The 23,046-nt window shown below is 44.7% G+C and overlaps 4 protein-coding genes across 9 annotated transcripts; 1 reads left to right on the top strand and 3 right to left on the bottom strand.

Annotated features, from left to right (window-relative positions):
- Positions 1 to 1,268: 1,268 nt before the first annotated feature.
- mvk (mevalonate kinase) lies at positions 1,269 to 7,105 on the bottom strand. 3 transcript variants are annotated; one of them, XM_053871790.1, is made up of 10 exons: positions 6,788 to 7,105; positions 6,354 to 6,501; positions 6,068 to 6,212; positions 5,123 to 5,278; positions 4,297 to 4,400; positions 4,153 to 4,198; positions 3,965 to 4,055; positions 3,331 to 3,450; positions 3,110 to 3,263; positions 1,269 to 1,931 (listed from the first exon to the last, which is right to left on the bottom strand). In XM_053871790.1, exons 1-10 carry the CDS (start codon positions 6,863 to 6,865, stop codon positions 1,780 to 1,782), a joined length of 1,194 nt encoding a protein of 397 aa, XP_053727765.1. In that variant the 5' UTR covers positions 6,866 to 7,105; the 3' UTR covers positions 1,269 to 1,779. The 3 variants fall into 3 exon arrangements, with proteins under 3 accessions (XP_053727765.1, XP_053727767.1, XP_053727768.1); XM_053871792.1 differs by lacking the exons at positions 6,068 to 6,212; positions 6,788 to 7,105 and having other exon boundaries at positions 6,354 to 6,503; XM_053871793.1 differs by lacking the exons at positions 6,068 to 6,212; positions 6,354 to 6,501; positions 6,788 to 7,105 and having other exon boundaries at positions 4,297 to 4,431; positions 5,123 to 5,261.
- Positions 6,985 to 8,923, top strand: mmab (metabolism of cobalamin associated B). Its single transcript, XM_053870598.1, has 10 exons — positions 6,985 to 7,014; positions 7,095 to 7,189; positions 7,656 to 7,714; positions 7,798 to 7,891; positions 7,960 to 8,017; positions 8,233 to 8,305; positions 8,371 to 8,468; positions 8,539 to 8,603; positions 8,666 to 8,725; positions 8,788 to 8,923. Exons 1-10 carry the CDS (start codon positions 6,985 to 6,987, stop codon positions 8,870 to 8,872), a joined length of 717 nt encoding a protein of 238 aa, XP_053726573.1. The 3' UTR covers positions 8,873 to 8,923.
- Positions 8,924 to 9,117: 194 nt separating this feature from the next.
- On the bottom strand, positions 9,118 to 12,519 carry aldh3b2 (aldehyde dehydrogenase 3 family, member B2). 4 transcript variants are annotated; one of them, XM_053869897.1, is made up of 10 exons: positions 12,416 to 12,519; positions 12,087 to 12,282; positions 11,310 to 11,420; positions 10,892 to 11,012; positions 10,742 to 10,827; positions 10,283 to 10,364; positions 9,839 to 10,228; positions 9,613 to 9,779; positions 9,452 to 9,551; positions 9,118 to 9,386 (listed from the first exon to the last, which is right to left on the bottom strand). In XM_053869897.1, exons 1-10 carry the CDS (start codon positions 12,466 to 12,468, stop codon positions 9,187 to 9,189), a joined length of 1,506 nt encoding a protein of 501 aa, XP_053725872.1. In that variant the 5' UTR covers positions 12,469 to 12,519; the 3' UTR covers positions 9,118 to 9,186. The 4 variants fall into 4 exon arrangements, with proteins under 4 accessions (XP_053725872.1, XP_053725869.1, XP_053725871.1 ...); XM_053869894.1 differs by having other exon boundaries at positions 9,839 to 10,364; XM_053869896.1 differs by having other exon boundaries at positions 9,839 to 10,364; positions 12,393 to 12,474.
- Positions 12,520 to 12,603: 84 nt separating this feature from the next.
- Positions 12,604 to 23,014, bottom strand: ube3b (ubiquitin protein ligase E3B). Its single transcript, XM_053869891.1, has 27 exons — positions 22,590 to 23,014; positions 22,076 to 22,245; positions 21,884 to 22,001; positions 21,749 to 21,808; positions 21,574 to 21,678; positions 21,407 to 21,503; positions 21,254 to 21,339; positions 21,096 to 21,178; positions 20,782 to 20,887; positions 20,594 to 20,714; positions 20,343 to 20,520; positions 20,046 to 20,212; positions 19,809 to 19,976; positions 19,561 to 19,732; positions 19,369 to 19,487; positions 18,828 to 18,942; positions 18,644 to 18,743; positions 16,995 to 17,114; positions 16,747 to 16,923; positions 16,569 to 16,679; positions 16,358 to 16,495; positions 16,226 to 16,291; positions 16,101 to 16,159; positions 15,842 to 16,024; positions 15,204 to 15,315; positions 15,031 to 15,123; positions 12,604 to 14,438 (listed from the first exon to the last, which is right to left on the bottom strand). The coding sequence occupies exons 2-27, from the start codon at positions 22,234 to 22,236 to the stop codon at positions 14,247 to 14,249; spliced, it is 3,207 nt and encodes a 1,068-aa protein (XP_053725866.1). The 5' UTR covers positions 22,237 to 22,245; positions 22,590 to 23,014; the 3' UTR covers positions 12,604 to 14,246.
- Positions 23,015 to 23,046: the final 32 nt, after the last annotated feature.

Below are 23,046 nucleotides of genomic sequence, written 5' to 3'. Positions count from 1 at the left end.
TTGTCAGTCAGGTCCAATTCTGCATTTAAACCTAATGGCTCCCGACAAGCTCGTGTCGACCGAGAGACCGGAGCGAGCACAGCACCACTCAGCAAGTTTAACATTTCACTCCTCCAGCTTGCAGAAAATAAATTATACATCCTTGATTCAGCCACTTCCATCCGCTCAGACAAAACGGGAAATGTTAAGCGACTTGTACCTCTTCCTCCCCTCTGCTCAGTGAGCGCAGAGGTTTCACGGCATCTTTTAAATTCTGACGCCTTCTCCATCCTTGACCCTCATCTGAAATAATCTCAAAGCCTCGACGATTCTATTCATCAGAGCAGAAAGAGGCCGACAGTGACATTGATAAAAAAAAATAAAATAAAAAAATACCATCTGTGCCTCGAAGGAGGAAAAGCAGCAAGACTGAAACCGGCTGTTGTCTTCCTCTCAGTGCTGTTTCAATGGAAAAGCACAGTGGTAATTAAATTCCAGCAGGGGTGGTGGGCAACTGTGCGCCACGCAGACGGGGAGGAGGCTGCCTTGACATCAAGATGACACGATTCAAGAGGACAGAAGGGGGTTAGAAGGGAGAGTGACAAACGCTGCTTTTCATCTGTGTCGCTGCATTCACACGTTCAAATCTTGGTGACATTTCAGGAATAGGAAAAGAAAGCGATAGTCCAAAGTTGTGACGCCGACCATGACCTTTACCAGAGCGACTGCACACTGGCCTGTCGTCCGGAGCTGAGAGATTAACAACCTGCTCCTCGATCACTCAAGAGTATTAATCCAAACCTTGTCAGGGAAGAGACATCTGTGGGAACTGGATGAGCCAGACGTACAGTGACTTCAATATAGAGCAGAGTTGCACTCAGAAGATTCTGTTGCGTGTCACAGTTTACTTTTCAGAGATTAAACATATAAACAGATATTTCTTGTGTGTGTGTATATATATATATATATATATATATATATATATATATATATATATATATATATATATATATATATATATATATATATAGGGAGGGAAAGGTTGATCAGAGCGCAGGGAGGGTGTTTAGAGCCGTAACATATATGAAAATAATACAATAATTTGGATGATTTGTGCTTAATAATAACAACAACCAGTGTTGTTATTAGTAGGAAATATAAAATAAAATGAATGCATGAATATAAAAATGTGTACCTCATGGCGTTAACCCAAAGGCCCCCAACAAAAGTTCACTTGACTTTTGAGATTTCACACACAGAGACACACACAATAAATCATGACACATTGTCAGTCATTTTAATGCCATTTCAATGGTTAACTGTAAAGAAGTTGTGTTTGAATTATTTTCAATTTTGTTTCATCAAAATCGTTGGTAATTGTTCTACAATTTTACAAAAAATATGTATATATTTATTTACTAACAGTCATTCAGTTTCATCTTCAACCTTCACAGACCATTATTCATGTTCAAAGGCCACGCGGTTTTTGCTTAAAAACCTAAATCCATATTTGCACACGAGAAGACGAATGCTTGTCGAACGCTTCCATATTGAGTTAATAAAATATCGACTTATCCTCTGGTGTCAGGGCTTTCTTGTGGTGCCGTTAAAAAAAACATTAGTGGAGCTCTGATGCCATCTAGTGGATCATGATTATATTACACGAGGCAGCGGTTCAAACACACATGGGTTTAAAAGCCATAAAAGTGGTCCACTTGATCGTTTACCACCATCAATGTGGACATTTCCCTTGATTTCATTCTCAGTCGTCGTAAATGTCCTTTACTTCCAAGGTCTTCCTCAATAACTGTCAAGTATTCTCACAATATCCTGCTTAACAGAGAGAGGGGAATGTTCCTGGACCCCTGGTCCGCCAATGCTGGTCTCCCAACAGTCAAAGCCGCAGTCTTTCAATTCCTGAACTGTGCTCTGAACAACAGAGGAGTCGGTTTCTGAGAAGAGAAAGAGACTGGAGTCAGAAAGACAGGAGTCAGATGAGAATTAAATGAATAGTGAAGTCACGGAGAACTCACTCACGGGAGGAATGAAGTAAGTTTTTTTGTGAAATGGGAGGCAGAAGTTGCTGCTAAACTCATCTTACGTATATGTAAATGCCATTTAAAAAATACTTTTAACAAGTTCTTCCCAGTTAAAAAAGAATCGACAAGAAAAGAGCCGCCCGCGTCAAACAGATCTGTCTGTTAATTCAATGAGAAGCTTCACATATGAACACTTCTATAAGCCTCAGGCAGAAAAAGTGCTTTTCTTTTCTAGTTTGTTTTGACAAAGAGTGTGATGAGATTAAGAAACCGTCTTATGTGTCAATCAAACTGTTGTCTCTTGAGATGAAAGAGGAAGGAGTAAAAATAAGTTTTGTTGTCAGAACTGTTTAAACGGATCAAACTTCTCGCCTCTTCTGCTCATTGCAGCATCAAAGTGACACATTCATTTGTAAATGCATTAAGCTCACTTCCCACTTCAGCATTCATCACACTTTATAGTTCATGAAGCTTCTGAAGGTTCTTTTCACCAATAAAAGTTTTAACCCCATCATCATACAGATCCTTCAGAGATTCTAGTTTGAGATTTTCATTTGTAATAGAATGTGAGGAGCAAAAAAGGATGCAGGGAGGGACAGAAGAGGAATGGTGTGTGTCGGGGAGTCACATGAGGAAGTGAGAGAGGAGCAGTGGCAGAGAAAACCACTGAAGACCAAGCTCATCCATCACCAAAATGCGACGACACAGGCAAAGTGTAACTGTTTAGCGTTAAATATATCCTGTTATATCGATTGGACAGTTATTTGAGATTGTTCAGAGGTCAAGTGCTCCAACAATTCATCTCCGGAACAAAGAATTCCCCGGCAATTTTGAGCATTAGAGACGAAACAAATCACCCAAAACACACTCACTGTGATGAAGAGGGAAATAAAATCTGAAAGCCAGTGCTCGAGATCGGAGCTTGGAGTCAAACACACACTTGGATTTTTATGTTCGCCACATCTGTTTCCAGACGTTTAGTCTGTGTGGCACTGTGAGCTATGGATTTTTGACAATAAAATGGTTAAAAAGTGTCTTGCAACAATGTCTTGTCATGATTCCATTTCCATGCCTCAGGGAGAAAGTGGTACCTGGTCTGAGGAGAGTGATGCCGCAGCCTCCACCTCCAGCCCCGGTCAGCTTGCTGTGGAGCCCTCTCGCGAGCGTCACGCGGCACAGCACATCCAGGGCGGGATGGCCCACTCCCATCACATTCAGATGGTGCTGGTTGATGTCAATGAGCTCCTGGTCAAGAGGCAACACTCTCATGAGCAGAGCAAGGAGGAGGTCAAGACACAGGTCATGCGGGTACCTCCAAAATACTGTAGTGCTCTCCTGTGATGGGCTCACAGGTCATCTCCACCAGGACTTTCTCACAAGTGCAGGAAACCGCATCCACAGAGTCCAGCAGGGGGTTCATGATGGAAGGAAACTGGAGGAGAGCAAACCAAAATGGCATCATAGAGAATTAGTGCTGACTTCAAGTATCCAGTTGACATTTATATTCAGCTCAGGGAGTTTGTTTCATGAAAACCTTTGTTCAAAATTTGAAAACTAATGAGCCATGGTGGCTTTTTACTGCTCTACAAACAGGAGGAGTTGCGATGATGAATGAGCATTACGTGTGCGAGCTCTCTTCCTTGAGAGCACTAACTGTGGGGTGAATACTGCGGACTTTTCTTCAGCCAAACGCAGACAGACTTCTCGTTTCACAACACTGCCACAACACAATCAATGATCTTTCACGGCGGAGACAGAGCTCCGCACACCTGCAGCTGTCGCCGCGGCAACCGCTCGCAGGGGCGCCGGCTAAGAGTTTAATTTCAATATTTATGGCGGTGTTCTCCCCGCCGGCTCTGGAGTGTCTGCCATGCGAAAGCGCCGCCTGTTATATTAATTACAGTGTCTGCGAAAAACACGCGGGGGAGGAAGGAACCATTTAGTACCTTGTTAATTTTGTCCTTCACCTTGGCAACTAGTACCTTGGTGCTGCGTGGAACTTTGGTGTTTGTGAGCAGGATTCTTAACAACGGCACTCTGGGAGGAGAAGAAAAAAGCGACAGATTTGGCAACTTTTTCTGGTGCACGTTTTTTTCTCGTTGATGAATACAACTACGACATCATCAGTCTGTACCTGCTCAGTGGAATTATCTTCCCAGCCAGGAACCTCAGCATGCCGCCTACACGGAGGACAACCAGACGGCAAGCAGACAAGAATAACAATGCAGTGTTCCGCCACATACACAACTCAAACAAAGCATGGCAGATGATTTCTCACCCCATGTCCCGACAGCGTTGTCTACTCCGGATGGATTACCGTGGATGATCATCTCTCCTTGGAACGCCCAGCTGTTGATCAGCTCCAGGTCCTCCTGACTCCACCTGCGGACAAGCCGCTCACTGAAAAGTATTGCTGTGATGACAAAACCCAATTCAAGTAACATGGTACACAAATGGGAGCAACATTTTCTCATCTAATGTAACACATTGGGCCTAAAATATCACTACAATGACATTTTTATTTGCAATCATCCACAGCTTCCAGGCAGAGTTTCCCATCCATAGAATGAAAGAAAATAATATTGTTTTATTCCACATTAGGAACGTTTGCACACATCATTTAAAGACACAAATGACTTTTTTATATTCAGAGCTGCTGCTCCATATTTACTTGCTGACTGAAATCTTTATGTAACACAGCAACAGGAAGAGATCAATATCTCTTGAATGTACGTCAATTCAAGGTGAGTGCACGACAGGAAACTGCTTCCATCAGATTAGTGTTACGTCTTCCTCTAATCATGGGTAATAATTCACAAATTCATAAATCATATGGAATGTAAGTAAATATAGAAGTATAATAAACAGAATGCTTCTCCACAGAGGACCAACTAGTGTCAGGTGATGAGTGTGCAGTAGTATTTCCCTGTCTTTACCGATAGGTCGGATTCGGAACACGGCGACCCCTGGAGCACGATCCAATTCAGTGGAACGTCTGGGTTCAAATGGTTATCAATGAGCGCGGTGCTCTCATCGCCCAAATGAACAGGGTCACATCTTTTTTCTTTTTTTTTTTTTTTTTTTTTTTTTTTTTAAGTTCCTACCTTCCAGTGTGGTCACCCTCCTTCAGCTGGGATGAAATGGCTCCACTTGCACTCAGCAGAGCGGCCGCCAAACACACCGAGTAGGCAGCACTGGATCCCAGCCCGGCTCCAGTGGGCAGCTCTGACCACACAGACATCGTCACACCGGGTAGCTCACTAAAATAAGCCAAAAGGTGTTTTGAAAACAAATGAAAACAAGGGCTCAGACATTCAGAATAACTCAGCAGGGGCATCACTTGTCAAATATCCAACACAATTCAGCTCTCAAGTGAAAGTTTCTTGACGCAGCTGTCAGTGCTTGGCCGATGGGAGAAACTCTAAACTAATTGTCCAGGTCTCCAGGGGAAAACCATCCAGACTTGTTAAAGGCTCTGCTGTGGCCGGGCGCCAGACTCTCATTAGTGGCCATCCTGTCAAAACCCATCACCTTTCCTGGACACGCCAACAATGTGTCAGCGCCGATTATACCGGCGGACAACCTGCGGCTTTAATGTTCCCGAGCATCTGCCCGGTTCACAGCTGTTCACAAGTGGAGACCGCACACCGCCACTTTCAGGAAGATTCATTTGGCAACAGAATTCCACACCACTTCCTGCAAAAAGTGTTCAACCCACTTTGCATTGTACATGGCCCATGTGCTTTTCAGCAGATGTCACTTTACCATTCAGCAGAATTTTACTTCCATCCAACATGTCTGTGTCTCTCCTCACCACTTGTCCTCACTGGCCTGAACTTCACTTCCAAACATAACTGCCCTCAGAGTGGTTTCTTATCTTGTCCCTTCTAGTCACACCTAAAACCTCTTCAATGAATTTATGATGCCTCGTTCATAACATCTGATTCATCAATATCCTACACACTATTCTCTCTGTCTAATCCCAGGGACCAACAACTTCTATCATATTTGGTGTTTCCGATAATAAAGAAAAAAAAGAAATCACTCACCCAGCTCCAAACAGGGAGAGGTAGATGTAGAGGAAAGATAAAGTGGCCATATTGCAAGTATCCAGGTTTCCATTTGTCACACCAACAAACTCGTGTATTCGCTTCACAAGTTCAGTATCCAAGCGTTTCACCTCCGCCCTCTTATCTGTAAACAGAATGATGCCCCACTTGTACTCTCTCTCAGAGAAGCGGCACAAACAAGCCAGTGTTTGTACATGGAGATAAGTGCCTTCATGTATATTTCTGGATTATAAAATGCAGCCGTTGACATTGGATCAGCACTTACCAGAGGAATGTGTAAGAATCTTTTTTAGGTCTTTCAGGTCCCAGGAGAGGAATGTGTTGATATTGGGGAGGCAAACGCAGACTTTCCCATTATTGGTGGATTTTAGCTTCAAATATGTCCGTAGATTTAAACTGACAGCAAGGGCCACCTGCAAAGAGAAAGAAGAGGGGGGTAAAATAAGCAGGAAAAGCTTATTTACTCAAGGTTGACAACTGATATTGGCCTTCATCTAGGCAGCAGCAGGTCAGTTTTTCATTTGCTTTCATGAATATTTACATTATTTGTTAATTTATCCTGTCAATAAAAGCAATGTTTTTCATCTCCTACCACTGTATTATGACGCATAACATATCTTAATATTTAATAATCATCATATTTGACAAAGTAATTGATCCGTTTCAGTGACAAATCAGAGATTTATCAGGTGACATTACCTTCCCGTGCACCACCGCATGTTCGCCGTGAAGGATCGCTTTTCCTGGGGCGGACACGATCAAATCACGAACGAACATTTCCGTGACGAGCTCAGTTTGACACCAAGGTGACGTTGTTGACACTTAGCTTAGCCACTTCAAAGCTCACGCTAATCCCTTTGATCCAAACGAACGCTAGGATCCAGCCTTATACAAGGATGTTTAAATCCAGACTTCGGCCAGGACAGGCACTAGACAACGCCTCGCGATCCTAAAACACAGGGGCTAGTTGAAAAGTTGCCCGGCATGGTGGCATTAAAAACACAAGACACATCAGAGGCGGGGCGAACATCAGCCAAACGGCGTCATCCAATCAGCAACACGTGTTGTTCACCACTTCTCCAACAAGCCAATCAGAGGCGGGTATACGCTACCTTACGTTTCTTCATCCAATCGCATGATACGAGCGCCCGCCCAGAAATTACGGAAATCGAAGAGGGTCAAAATTGCAAAATGCGTTTACTGCTTGTCATTTGTGAAAATGGCTTTGTTTATTAGAAATACATGGAACGTCCGCTGTGTTTTAAGAACGTGCACGCTGCTATATAACGGATCAGTAGGACATACGCTGCACACAGAAAGAAGGTATCCGGTGTTTGTGTCGTGACGCACGTTGATGTCATTGAATTAGCTTCTGTTGCTACTTGCACCTATTTGGTCACTGCAAGCTGAAATGAAGAAGATACTACGCGGATCTTTTTGATCTCAAATACCCTAGATTAATTTGAATTGTGCTACAGTCAAACTGTGAGGCGGTTTTCAGAGATACCTGCACAATAGTGAAGACAAAACTATTTATTTGCCAGCCTGATCCCTCTTCTCTTGACAGTTACACGACAGAAGAAGAAAGTAGAATTCCAAAAATATACACCAAAACTGGAGACAAAGGTTGTTTTTGCTTTCATAACCACTAAAGAAATGTGAAACTAAACGGTACAGCTGTGATATTTTATAAATCCCACCCTTGATAGGTTTCTCCAGCACATTCACTGGAGAGAGAAGACCAAAAGAAGATCATGTTTTTGAAGCACTGGGGAACACAGATGAACTGTCGTCAGCTATTGGGTGAGATTTGGAGGAAGCACATGTCCTGACTCAAGCTGGCTTGACCTGGATGTGTTCGTCCTCTCCAGTCTGGCCCGAGAGTTCTGCCTTGACAAGGGTCACACGTTCACTTATCAGCTGGATAAGGTATGGCCAACCTCAATTCTACTGCATTTGAACTATAAAGTTAAAAATTATACAGTAGATTTGTGTGGCAAATAAAATAAAATAAAGCGTGGACAGTCATTTGAGTCCTAAAATCCTGAGTAAAAGCGGAATACATTGTCGGCTGTGGGGAAAACATCAAAAAAAGTCAGACATTTGTCTTGATTTTATTTTCTTCTTCATCCTCTTCCCTGCAGATTCAGTGTGTCCTCCAGGACCTTGGCTCAAACATTGCCACACCTCGATCATCAGCAAGAGAAAGCCATACAAGTAGGAGACGGTGTTTGATACTTTACAGCCACTTTGTTCATCCAATAATGCTCGTTGGTTTAAAGAAAGGACCAAATTCAGCGGGCAGCCAATCACTGAGCTGGAAAGTTGGATTGACTCTTTCACTGAGGAGCTGCCTCCACTAACCAACTTCATTATACCTGTGAGCTGTTGCAAACCTTTGAACGTTTTATGGAACTTTTCATTGTTGAAATATACCTCTGTCTTTGCAGTCGGGAGGTAAAAGCAGCGCAGCTTTGCATGTGGCCAGGACAGTCTGTCGCAGAGCAGAGCGCAGGTCTGTTCTCACGCTGTTCCCGTCTTCAAGGCTTTTCACTGACAGATTTGCTTCCGCTGCAGTGTTGCTCCGATTGTGCGTTCAGGAGAGGCAGATCCAGATGTTGCCAAGTTTTTAAACCGGTCAGTTGGAATTCTAATGACTATTGCCAACCGCGTCCTCTCATGTAAACAACTTCACACAGGTTAAGCGACTATCTCTTCACGTTGGCGAGGTATGCAGCGATGAAAGAAGGCTGCGAGGAGAAAATCTACAAGAGGCCGGAATGAATCCAACTTGTGATAGTGATGTCCATGAATAAATCAGAGATCTCACAACAAGTTTGTTTTGCTTGAAATGTTGTTTTGAGAAGGAAAAAATCTGAGATTTTTGCTGCTATGGATTAGGTTTCCCTAGCAGCGGTGAAATATTGGACCAGCCATCAGTCCATCGAAACAAAAGAAACTGAAATATAGAGACAGTTTAAAGTCTGGCTGTGACACACATGACCGTAGTGACACTTGTGTCTCCACCATGGAGCAGTTTAATTTCATTCTTCAACAAAGACACAGTGTGACTTCTTCCATGACCATCCTTGAGAGAGTCAGAGGATCTGGCACCAGCCCTGGCTCCTCTGCGACAGCGAGCTGGCCCATGTCAGCAGAGACAGGTTGCGCTCGTCGTACGGAGGATAGCGCAGATAGGTGACACACTCAAACGGGCCGCTCCGTAAAAGGCAGGATTTCCGGTGAGAGAAGGTGTCAAAGCTGGCGCGGCCGTGGATGGACCCCATCCCACTGGTTCCTGAAGGTTTTGAGAGTAAAGCATTTTGAGAAAACACCTATCTTTGTTGACATGAATCGACTCACCCACTCCGCCAAAAGGCAGAGACGACATCAGACTTTGCAGGACACTGTCATTGGAACAGAAACCTCCACTTGAAGTTTCGGCCATCACTCTGGAAATGACCTGAAGGACCAAAGCCATGATCAGAAACCTAGCGCTGCTCCAGTCGCTTCATGGGAAGCACCTTGCTGTTGCTGGAGTAGACGTAGACGCAGAGAGGTTTCTCCTGCTTGTTGATGAAGCTGATGGCTTCATCGACGCTGTGCACTGTTAGAACAGGAAGTACAGGGCCCAGAACATCCTGTTGCATGATGGGATCTGATCCCGTAACCTCAGACACAACTGTGGGTGCTTGACAGGAGACAAAACCATCAGCAAGGACAATGTTTTGTATTTCATCAGACTCTTACCAACATATCTCTCTGCTTCCAACACCTGTCCTCCCACTGACACCTTCCCTGATCTCCACAGCACATCTCTGATGCGGGTAAATGCTTCCAAGTTTACCATGCGGCCAAAGCTGCGGGACTCTCTGGGATCTGTACCATAGAACTGCATAATGCAGCACTTGATGGCCTGAATCAGCCGAGTCTGCACATCTGCGTGGCAGAGGATGTAATCCGGTGCCACCAAACTCTGGCCGGCGTTGTGGAAGCGGGCCCAGGAGATGCGCTGGGCCGTCGTCACAATGTCGCAGCTCTGGTCCACGTAGCAGGGGTTCTTTCCTCCCAGAATCAGGGTGACGGAGGTGAGCGTGTGAGCGGCAGCCTGAGCGATCTTCAGTCCCTCCTCTTTGTTGCCTGGACATTCCCGCCACATCAGGTGACTGCACAGGCAGACATGGTCAACCTTACCTGAGAAGAAGACGTGATCAAACCTGAGCTCCACAATCTCAGGCAAGTCATGCGCGGCTGTGAGGATCACGTAGTAGCAATCCTGGGGATGGAGGGAGGAACACAACATGTCAGATCCACTGGAGAACAGGACATTTGAGGGAAGATTCTGGTCTGGACAAGAGCAGAAACGAGTATATCTGTGGGACACTTGAGAAGACAGAGTTATGGAGGCCAGACTTATGATGGATGAAGAATGTTGGAGGGAAAAAATGACCAGTTTAAGGAGGAGAAGAGGAGGGAGTCAACATTGCACTGTCCTTGTAGCCGCACTGAGATAAAAACCAACCTGAAAGCTTTTATTCATTTTAAAAACTGCATCACCGTGAATCATCTCCCATATATTTCATATCTTTGCATCCTGACGGATTGCTTTAGTTGCTGTTATACTGTCATCCATCCTGTAGTCACATGACTCACATTGTCCAGGTAGTGAGGGACGAGACGATGGAGCAGTTGAGCCGTGTTGGCTGCAGTGTCCGACGGTCTGATGATGGCACAGTTACCTGTAACACATCAGCCAATGACTTGAGATGACCACCACAAGCCATGGATCCAAGGGCTCCACACCTGCTGCGATGGCCCCCACCAGCGGGACCAGGCACATTTGGACCGGGCTGCACCACGTCCCCATGATGAAGACCACTCCTAAGGGCTCACTGACCACCAGACACTGATCCAGCGTGGTGGACTGGAGGAACAGAGCTCGTGTTAGTCGGTTCTTTCATAAACATAACGTCAGTTTAAGCTCTGAAAAAGCCAAAGACTTGTGAATAATCTGCTTTGTCGGGCTCCACAGTGCTTTTCTTTGTTGCAGTGAGACGGAATGTGCTCAGATGAAGGTCAGAAATGAATTTGGTTATTAGTGGGAAACGTTCTGAGATACGGTGCTTTCACTAAACTAGTCAGTCTAATCCTCGCTCATTAATAATAGAGCAGATAACAGAGGTTCAATGGCAACAGCGCGTGTGCGTGACGTCACTCTCACCAGGTTCTTCTCCATGTGCTGCGGCTGCATCCACTTCTTCAGGTGATTGATGGCGTGCTGAGCTTCATTTTTGACCAGGATCAGCTCAGACACGATGGACTCAAACCGCGGCTGGAAATGACAGAACAAGCTGAAATTTTTAATTGAAAAAACACAATTCATAGATTCCTTTGGACAGCTAACGTAAAAAATAAATAAATGAATATAACCTTTATAATGTTGGTGCTCTGTAGGTTTACAAACGTCTTCCCCATTGATTTTCAAAGAGAAGAAAGGCATAGTCGGTCATGTGACCAGCTCTGGTTAAATAGGTAGAAACTGGACATATTGAGTGAATAAAACGCAGCAGACCATCAAATTGCTGAAATAAATTAATATTCTACGTGACTATGGTGACAAAATCTGGAACTACCATGAATGACGCTTTCCTAAATACTTGCAGAGCGGCCACTTCTTCATGTCACTAGTGTGAGTAAAATAGAAACACGGTCGTGCTACTGCCATCTGCTGTCCGCTTGCAGTCTGAACATTACAACACAAAAATATTAAAGCAATGATATGTTGTCGTTTCATATTCACATATGATGAAATGGAACAACTCTCAATGGGACTGCACGACCACAATGTTTATCTAGAAACATGTACGGTGACTTTTTAAGACTTTGAATATCCTGCTTGATCTACTAGCCTCCTGAGACATGAAGGGCAAAATACTAAAATGCAGAAGCCGGACTCTGGCAAGAGGAATGTCTCAAAACTGTATGAGCCGGGACACACCTTGTGAAGGTCCCGTCCTAGAGCTTCCACCAAGTCACACTCGTGCTCCTCCACCATCCTCAGCAGAGCTTCCAGTTGAGCCAGCCTGAAGCTCTCCTTCATGGTGCGCCCGGTTTGAAAGGCTCCTCTGGCCCTCTTCAGCAGGCCCTCACACTGAAGCGGGTACATCTTCAGACAGGGCTCCTCGGGTCGGGCCCTGAAACACCCACAGCACACAAATGATGTTGCTGTTCAGTCAAAGCTGGCGGTTGAAATCCTCGCAACTCTGGCCAAGAACCCCTCAGACAAGTGAGCTGATTTACCTACCAGAATTTTGATGCTGAATTTACCTGCGCAGGGATTTGAACCATCTGGTAGGAGAAGGACTCGGAGGCCCGCTCATGTCCAGGTCTTGTACCGAGTGCAGAGCCGGTACTGAGAACACAACAGGCTCGTGCCATAATCCGTCCCACAGGTTACCCAGGGTGACAGAACAGGAGGGACAAGAAAAAAACTCAACACCCGGTCGAAGGTTCAGCGAATGTTTTTTTTTTTTTTTAATATAGTGATTCAACGTTACAGGGCTGAAGGATCGTACACAGATTATTTTAGAAAGACGATTTAAAAAAGGAGATTCCGCAGGTGACAACAGCTCAATTTCATTTCTGAGTGCTTTGACTTGCTGAAGGTGATTCAGACAAAGCAACCAAGCCGACTGTTGACATCATAACAGAGTGATGGGTTTTGGTGAGGCACCTTTCAACATACACCAATCGGCTTCCATCTAAGAAATTAAAGCCCCAGTGAAAGATTCCTTTTTTTTTAATTAGTAGACTACACTTCGATTTACACGCAAAGTTGCATTTCATTTTTGTTGGTTTCACATATATTACTCATTAGAAACAGGTCAATAATAACATTCTGCTAAAGTAAGCAACACTAAAATGACTTTTTTTTGCATAACCTTTTTTAAAATACTTTCTGCTATCACATCTTTTAAACACTGAACTACAGGTGTGTTTCCTCGACTGCATTAAAAGTGTTTCGTTCTGGCTTTAAAGTTACTTTACCAGTTAAGTTAGCAGGTTAACTGGCTCCCACCTGTCACTTTCTCAAGCCAAAGTTTTAAATCCAGCTGACTGCATTATGAATTGAACCCTGTAAGAACATATTGAGGCTAACAAAGGCAATATTTCACACTCTTCTCTTCTTCCTCAACCACCATAGAGAAACATGTGCAACACAAATCATATTTGGTTCCCAACCAGTCCAGTGACATCAGGTTGAGGCTTCTTAGACCTTGAAATCCATCCTAGCATTGGCTTCCAGAGAGTCTGCAGAGTTTGGAGAACATCATCGTAAATCTTCCGGTGGATGTAGTGGAATAACAGTGTTCGGTGCCGTCTTTGCGGTCGACGCACAGAGCAGAAGTCCAGCTCAACTCTATGGCTTGTTTCCAAACGTGTGGTTATTGTAGTCAGAAACGTGATGAGGAGGGGCACATGAGGCACTCAGGGTTATTGAAATGTGTCCCGAGGCAGCTTCACCGGTGCAAAGCAGGAGCACTAGCATCAGCGAGTCCTCGTTTTTAAAAGTAGAGATCAAGCAGACAGGTCCTCTCTACTGTGCAGGAACACTACCTCCAGTTACTTGATGTTAAAGGTAAAACAAGAGTCAGTATTGACATCGTTTAGTGTCAGGTAAGCCTGCCGCTTCACTACAACTGAGGCAGCTCTTAGACTCTTACACATACACGACCACAAAGAAAAAAAAACATCTGAGGCCGGGAACCTCAGCGACACAGGTTGTCCTTCATGGAGTGGGAACAGAAACCTTTGATTTGTCTTTCATTTGGAGCATCAGGCGAGATGGCAAGCAGCCGCACAAGTACATGAACAATGCCGAATGGCTTGCATCGCTTCGGTATTGCTTTCCAGTTCAGCTGTTGTTCAGGGAGTGTTAGGTTCCACAAAGAGTTTGTTTTGCCTGAGGAACAGAGACGAAGCAACTATACATCGATTAAGTTAAACAACGGCGTGTCGATAAAAATAAGATTGTGCTGCGTCAGCATCTTATTCGATGCGGCAAACATCTCCAGTGTTTGTGGAGTCTCTCCAGCATCGCTCGGCAGCGCCCCCTGTCGGGGTTTTCCTGGTGGAAAGCAGCCCTCCGGGGCACATCTTAGGAGAGCTCGAAGCCAGTGTTCATGCTGATGGCATATCGCAGCTTGTCACGCAGGATGCTCTTTTTGCTGTAGTTGGGCAGTTTGAGCAGATTGAAACACGTGGATGAGGTGGGAAGGCGTCCGCCCGGCTCCTTCTTGCGGATGGTGAAGAAGCCGCGGAGGACGCTGCCCAGGGTGTCTCCGGTGTCCTGGGTACAGAGATGAAGTCAAAATAAATGCACCAAACAATGGCAGGTCATCACAGGAACTATAATTGCAGTCATTGTCCATTTTTTTTTCTTTTTCAAAGATAAATTAGTTATAAAATCTGGACGTTATTATTTGACTGTTTCAATGAAAAAAGTGGAAAATTGGTCAATCTCAACACGGAACTATTTTACACATTTAAAAAGACACCATGGACCCCAGGAATAATTCAGTTTTTCTGTCAAGCAATAAGTTCAGAATCCAATTGTTTGTAGCTAATAGTGTCCGAAATGAAACGGCTCCTGAACTAAAAGTGTAGCTGAAACTCACTGTCAACAATGTTAAATAACATCCTCAACTAATGTCATAGCTAAAATAAAATGTTAATAAAATACTCAATAAACACTCCCAACACATCACAGGGGAAAGCTCTGATTATATACGTTCATTTCTTTTTTTTAAATCACAGTGATATCCAAGTAAATAGAAATGCTTGTTGGATGCGACTGGATCATCAATAAAAGGTCACAAGCTTCAGGATAGAATGTTGCTGCATTAGCTCATATGCTCAGACAAGCTTCAAAACAAACCTACCTGATCGTCTGACACTTCCACACAGCGGATAGAAAACGGGGGTTTGAGGTAGGCAAATCCTAAAAGAGGAGGTCGGGAGCAGCTAGTAACAAACTAGAGGAGAAAACAAGAAAGTTTTTTTTGTTTTTTCTGAACTGCCACTTATATTGTCTTTCACAGATGACGGGTCTCACTTTAAGAAACATGGCTCTCTCTTCAGCGTTGAAGTCGCTGGACAGGATGTCCCACAGCCAGATGATCACGCGGTGACTGCTGTGAAAACCTCCGTAGTACACTGTGTGTTTCCTGAGAAAAAAAACAAATAGAATCAGGGTTCATGCCTGATTCTTGTTCTGTGCAGCATTAACATTTTGGGTTTGTGGGTGAAGGACTTGTAGAGAAGTTTATCTCTTAGAATATGAGGGGAAACGTGTCCTGATCCTTATGAGTGATAAACCTACAGAATGCTAATGCCAATGAAATGCTAAAAACGTGTGGCACTGCACACAATAATGTTTATATTGAGTGCACCAGGTTTAAAAAAGTCCAATTTACTCATTCATTTTCGTAATTTCCGCGACACACTGGACAAGTCGCCAGGATACACAGAGACACGCAGCCAATCACACACACCTTTAAGGTGACCAATTACCCTCTGTATGTTTTTGTCAGTGGGATGAAACTGGACTGTCAGCAGCAACCCAACACAAGCTGTGAAAAGCACAGTACACACAAAGAACACGCGGACCAGAGGTGCCTCCAGATGGGTGTGATCGGAGCGCTTTCAAGACAATTCCTCTCCATCAACGCATGCATGAGGTGAAACACATACTTGAGATCATCCAGGTCGATCTCAGCGTTATCTCCTGAGACCAGACGCTGAACTTCCGGTGTGGAGAACATGTGCAGCCACTCCGGGTTAATGATGCTGCGAAAGCCTCGGATAAACGCAGCAGTTTGCTCCTTAATCTGGGTGTGCATCCTGAAGTGCGCCATCAGGTGGATGTAGCTGATCCTGCAGGGGTCCACACACACACACACAAGGTCAGATTTGACTCAACAGAATCCAAACCACACCACACTGAGCTCACTTGTTTTCATTAGTGACTGGCATTGTTTTCCCTCCAGGTATCAACTCGTGACAAACAAGCTGTGATCAAACACACATTGAGTTAGGAACCACATACAACAGTGTTGCAACGCCGTCACTCCCTACCTGACCCATGACGTCTTCATCATACGACAACGTCAACCCCAAGTCACTGACGTCACCTTCATAGCGCTGCAAGAAAACCCACCATGTCAGAGGTCACAAGGTCACACCAAACAAGTATCTGACATCAGCCACCTTAATAGAAGTGAGGTTCTTGTAAAACTCAGAGTCCAGCGAGGGCAGCTCATCGATGGAGCTGTAGAAGGTGCTGTGGTGGTGACCCAAAACTTGACTGAGGAAAAAGGAGGCAAACGGAACGTCCACCACGATCCCCTGAAATCAAAAGCACTCCACATCAGCCAGGGGGCAGCACCGTCAGGCGGATGATCTGGGAAGAAACCCGGACCTCGTAAATGGCTTTGCCCAGCATCTTCCCCACAAACTCAAAAAGCTGCAGATGATTCTCATGGATGTAAGACGTGGGGGATGGGTACAGCCTCTCGTTTCCACTCGTGGTCTGCAAAGACAACCCAAGCGTGAACAACAAACCTTCAGCTAATTCAAAAACATGAAGTCACAATCACCTTGAACAAGTTGAGTGCAGGGTTGAACACTTTCTTAATGATCTCTTCCAGAAACTCTTTGAAAACGCCGTCCTGATCGATGCCGGCCTCGTCCACTCCTAAGTCGTTCACAAACTTCACACGGATGACTCCCTTGATGGAATTGACGGGTAGGCGCCGGAGCTGATCGTAACCGTCCTGGTGGGACCGAAGCACATGCTGTGAGCTGGAGCTTCCCTTTGTAGTCCAAAGTAGTGAGCTGTGGATACCTCCAACATGCGTGAGCGGCGGATTGTGATGTGGGTGACGTGTGGGGAGGCGGAGCTGGTTTCCACCAAGCCAAGATTCTCTTTCTCCTTCGTGACGATGTTCCTGAACAGCAGTACCCTCTGGAATCACCAAGAAAGTCAGATTACATGAAACCTTCGAATCAACATTTGCTAAAATACATGGCAAAAGGTGCTTACAGTGTTCACGTGACACAAACCACAGGTGATTTAAGCAATTAAACCCTTTACCCCACACAGCAAATAAAGTAACAAGCAATGAAAAGCATTTAATCTTGCTTTTTTTTTTTTACTTTATCCAAGTTGAGATCTAAAACCAAAGCCTTGCTCACATGCCTACGAAGGCATGACAGCAAGGCTTCGAATTTGCTCTAACAGATCACACTATTCGCTGCACTGGCTCCCTGTCCACAACACAAAATCACATTTGGACTGTCCACCAATGCTGACCCCTTAAGACCAGCCCAGCCCCTCAGATCCTCAGGCGGAAACTTGCAAGTTGAGACTTAACATCTAGAGTTGACGGACTATTATCCTGGGCTCTTAGGGCGCTTTCACACTACGGGTTCTGTCTCGAGACAAAGCTTTCTTGGCTCAGAAGTCCGAGATGTGAACACAAGAGTCGGGTTTCGGTCGCGAACTTGGTCCCGGCAGGAGACCTGCACTTTGTCTGGGGGAAGCTTCTCGCCTCAGGCAACTCGGCCTGATCGCTGTCTAGGTGGACAACATCGTTCAAAAACAACTTCTCGAACTCCCAGAACACTAGGTGTGCAGCCGCACACTGCAGGAAAATTATGCTCGGGAACGGGAGCGCAGCGCCTTTATTAGGCTGATAAACATCTGATTTTGACAAATTTACTTCAATGAATAATGCTGCGCTCTACAGTAACTGTTTTCACTGCGCAACGCAGCCGTCTGCATGAAAACTGTGAGGAGGAAGATGCTGATTTTCCCCAAGTTACTGAAGATCACCACACTATCCACTGATCATTTCTGACGTCTGGATCTGTACTTCAACGATTAGAAACTTCTCGATCATCACGAATCTCTCTCACTGCGTACGTGTCGTGAGAGCAGCGCGGATCAATCAAGATGCTTCGTATTATGCAGCTTGTTTCCACTCTTTCCTTGTAAAATAAACATGACAACACTCTTTCATGTTTAGTTTTGGCTATGAAACGCCACATTCTGTTCCAGCCGTGGCAGAGGTCAGTCATCAGTTCATATCTGAGGTGAGGACGACTCGTAGTATTAAGAATTTGAATAGAAATAAGTTGGTCAAGCCAATGGTGGTAAATAGGTTATTGCATGGCTCATGACGACTTCCTTAAGTTGTGCTTCATCGTGGGTCACAAACCAGCTATTTTGCGCAGAGCACCGCCAGCTGAGGAGGAAGAAAGGGACATGGCCTGAGGCGCAAAGGCGCGAACTCAGGCCACCCGAGACAGAACCCGCAGTGTGAAAAGCCCCTCAGTGTCCTGCCGTGGATCAACCCGTATCTACCTTGTGATCTATGGTAGACACCAAACACAGAGTGAATAAGCCGCACCTTATTACACATACTAATACAAGCAGATATCTAAAATACTTACTCCCACTCATAGTAGTTAAAGCAGGATGTGTTCACTCACGTTTTTGTGTGGAATGACATGAGGGATGTACTGAAGCAGCAGCTGAGCTCTTTTCTTGCCTTTCTCCAGCTCTTGGAACAACAAGCTCGGCTTCAAATCCCTGCAAGCAACACCAGAGAAGCGTCTCACTCTCAGTGACTGTGCGAGTAAACAGGATCAAGCGTGGAACCAGTAGTGCATTTACTTTCGTAACCAGTGGTCGTCAGGGGTGAATCTGCGCCTGCAATCTCGTTCATAAAGCACCATCAGCCATCCATGGACACTGTGGAAGAGCTCCAGCTTCTCTCCTTTTGCTGTCTCTGTTGGATAAAAACAATGCTCTCAATAAAAGTATACTTCTGTTTCAAGAATGATTCTGCGCTGCATCAATCGGCCAGCAGGGGCAGATCTGTTGAGCTTGACTAGGCTCTTCAAAGATTGCAAGTTGAACTCCAGGTTTGCAGGCCACACATGGCCCCCAACATAATCCAATATGGCTGACCACATAAATTCACGAGGCTTTAATATATGGCCAGTAAAAAGCACTCTCGCCATAATGTACTGCAACAGACAAAGCGCAAGCATGACTCTTTCAAGGCAGGATTACAGATTGGAGGCTACCAGCTCACACAGTCTTTTGAAATACCCTTGAGCAAGACTTCCTCCACAGAGACAGTAGCAAAGTGACATTGCTCATCATAAGAACCCTGAGCTTGAAGGCGCCGCCTTATCTGAGAGTTCCGTACCTAAAATTCCATCCCAAATCATCTTGTACACAAAAGTGTTGAGGAATGATGAGATGGTGAGGAGTTCTTCGATTTTGAACGACGTTTGTTCTTCGTAGACTTCAATGTCGTCCAGAATTCTGTGACATGAACAAGAGTTAGCCACAAACTAACCACTCGACAACACTTGCGGTTACGCTTTGAGCTGGTTACGTGATGAGGTGCCGTGAACAGTCGCAGAAGAGCATCAACATGGACAGAAGCTGCTTGGACTCTTCGGTGTCATTGTTGAGGCATTCCATGAAAAGCTTGAGGCCTCCCTGAGGCCCCAGCTCGCAGATGAAGGCCCACAGTTTGGGCAGGAGGTCATCAAGATGTGTTAGACCTGTGGGGGGAGAAATGTACAACCATCATCTCCATGTTCCGAAGTCAGAACATTTTCAACAGGGAACAATCCTCACCTGTGAGAATCTGAAGCCGGATTTGCGTTAATGTAGACAGAGCGGTCTGATAGAGCACGCAGATGCTGCACACTTTTTGGACTTCAGCCGAGTCCACTCGCTTCCCACCGACTGGCTTCAGGATGTTTCGCACAGAAGCAGACTTCTGAAAGGCTCGCTTGAAGAGACCTGTTGAACCGCATTGAGAACGAAAGCAACTGTTAGCTCTTGGGTTGGTTGAAGACAACAGTGGCTTACTTTTAACTGGTAGATTGTTCTGAGATGTGCTGGGTTGTGGGGGTGAGAGGGTGGGATCCTGGCTCTCCAGCTTTTTAGCAAGGACGTCATTGAAGAGTGTCCGGATGATGGAAACCCCCCACAGATACTGAAGCTGTTTAGTCACCAGGGGCATCGACTCATTTAAACTGTAAGGTGAAGACAGCACAACTATCGTACTAACACTCAGCTGTTGGAGGTCTGCTATAAGAAATGAACTTAGGGCTCATAGAAAAAAAATGACAGGTCCTCCAACACTAGAGGGCGTCTCGTACCCACCCATAGTCAACAGTCTGGGAGAACCAGCCCAGAACAGGATGCCAGTGGGTGAGGTTGGACTTCTTCTGAGATACATATCTCTGGCAGTAACACAACATGTCAGTAAGGTCCCGCACAAAATGATTTGTCTCCTCTTCCAAGACTTTTTCGTTCAGGAAGCCCAAGTGAATTAGATTTCCTGGAAAGAAAGGCAATGGTTTTACACATTCCTTAGTCCAAGAAAAAGATATATTCTATTATTTCAATAGTACCTAGTAAGCACAGCGTGTGGCTTCCCTCAAGACACACACAAATGTCCGAACACTGTTCTTCATGACTGAGAAACAGGATGAACTTTCGCAAAAGCTCATGTGTCTGGATTGACGTCATACACTGGAATAAGTTGATATTTTAATTTAGTCATCGACCAACCAGACTGTACCAAAGCAGCAGACTTTACCTCAGGAGTGAGCACATTGAGATGGGAGACAATTGCTGGCACTGACATGATGTGAATAAGGAATGACCTCAGCAAGTTGTCAGAGAAGTGAGCGGCAATAACAGGCCTGCACAGAAAGTAAACAAAAAAAACATTAACAGCTAAATAAGTTAAACACACAGACCAAGAGGTTTCATCTAAGATTGTATCACAATTACACAACAACTCTAATGAATAGGAAAAATAAGAGTTCACTGTAAGACATCTAATGCCAGTGATAAAGGAAAACGTTTTTTTCTGGTCAACCTATGTAGGACCAAAGTCTCATTACTTACCTTAGCGACAAAGTGAAGATAGCTGTTAGTGTGCCCTTTGAGAGAGAGGGTTTAGAGCGAGCCAGGCCATTAGTCAACAGGATCTGAAACAGATTACACACAACAGTCGACTGGCAATTCTTAGGAAGACTATCTTTATTCCTATTTTCATACGGAACCTGGAGCACTGAATAAAATCCTTTTTGGTTGAGATAGCCCATGATATTCTCACATATCCTCATTAAAGCTGGCCTTAGGGCTTCTCCTGCAAAAATAAATGTAACTTGAAAGCAATATCAGACATGTGAGTCACAACTTGGTTTATGACTTACCCTTCCCTTTGACTATGCGCCATGTTGATGTGTCAGTAAAGGTAACCAGCATGGTGAGGTACAAAGTAACCAACTTGTTGTCCTGAAGAATGTCCGGCTGTAAATCATTGAATAAGTGGCATTAATGCAAATAGTCGAGCGAAACTATAGCAAAAATCACCACCAACCTTTAACTTTTTAAGCAACTGACAGCAGATCCATAACACATCCTTAATCTGCTTCAGCCAGGGAATCGTGAGGTCTTTGGAGAGAGCCAGTGATACATACCAGATCTGAGAGTCAAAGATGAGGATAAATAATCAGACAAACACATTTTAAATGATGTAATGAGTAATAGCTTACTTTAGGTTCATTTTCAACATCCATACTGGCTAGGATCGCACGGCACAGTTTCTCAAACCTCTGATGGAGAGACACAGGAAGAGAAATTCAGGTGACACGACTCTGGAAGAAACCGGTCCACATCCAAAAACTTACCAGTTTATCCTCTGGATGATAAATGAATAACAATTTGCGAGCAATTTTGAATATTGAAAGTGCATTTCTTTTGGACATTCCAGTTTCATGGGTTTGAAAGAAGTCATCAACCTCTTTCCTGGTGACACAAACAAAGGAGTCGTAAAGAGAAAATAAACCAATAACACACCCTTCCCGGCACTTTGTACACACCTGAATTGATGCTGGAGTCTGCACCGACATAAGAACCTTCTCACCAAGGCTTGAATGTGGGTTGCGGCTTTTTCCTTTTCCTTGAGTCCCTTCCTTTCCTCTCTGGCCTGCCTGGCTTTGTCCAGGAATTCAGACTTGGAACTCTGCGGTACTTTAAACATCGTACACACCTGGAAGCACACATTTGTAGCCAGCTTTCGTTTAACCGGCCATGTCAAGAAATCGTGACCTGCATCCGCTCATCCCGAGTATTTGACACTTTATTGCCAGACTTCTGTTTTGTCAGTAGATGGATGCCCGCAATCGCAGGGGCAACCTATGTTTTGAAGTCCACAAGACTTCAATAAGTCACACTTGCGTTGACACGGTCTATTGTCCTTTGATCGATTTTCTTTCATGTTTATAATTTGACCAGTTGCAAGTTTCCAAATGAACTAACACAGATCAGGACCTTCTCAAGAGGGACCGTGATTATAGCTTCGTGAGACATTGTTTGCGTTAGCCATGAACTTACCGGCGCTTTCTTTACAAGACACTTGGTCAAGGCCGACCAGCTCACGCCTTGACATTCATTCCGTCGTCCTTTAAAACCCGAGTACAGAAGCCTAGTACTTCTCGAAGGCTACCTCTCCATCCCGGATTCAGAGGGCGACACAATGCAGTTGGAGCAGGGAGCGTTAGCACACCGGGCTAGTTCACCGCTACTCGCCTCTGCACTCTACTGCCACGGTTCTGTCACGTTTGTTTGTCTATATTCCCTAATAGCAAAACGTATAGGAAAGACTTTTTCCACTGACAGACTCAAAGGACCCGAAACATAGCAATTCAAATTGTAAACAATGAGATAGGTTCCTACACACACTGCAGCCATTAATCCTCGGTGTTACACTAAATGTGTCCGGCTAATGTTTTCCCTCAAATAATTCATGACAAATTAAAATCGGGATATAATAATCGTGATTGAAGTTGAG

The sequence above is a fragment of the Synchiropus splendidus genome, chromosome 7, assembly GCF_027744825.2.
Source record: "Synchiropus splendidus isolate RoL2022-P1 chromosome 7, RoL_Sspl_1.0, whole genome shotgun sequence".
Lineage (NCBI taxonomy): Eukaryota > Metazoa > Chordata > Actinopteri > Syngnathiformes > Callionymidae > Synchiropus > Synchiropus splendidus.
Note: the sequence above shows the minus strand (reverse complement) of the source record. Positions and strands in the feature narration are given on the sequence as shown.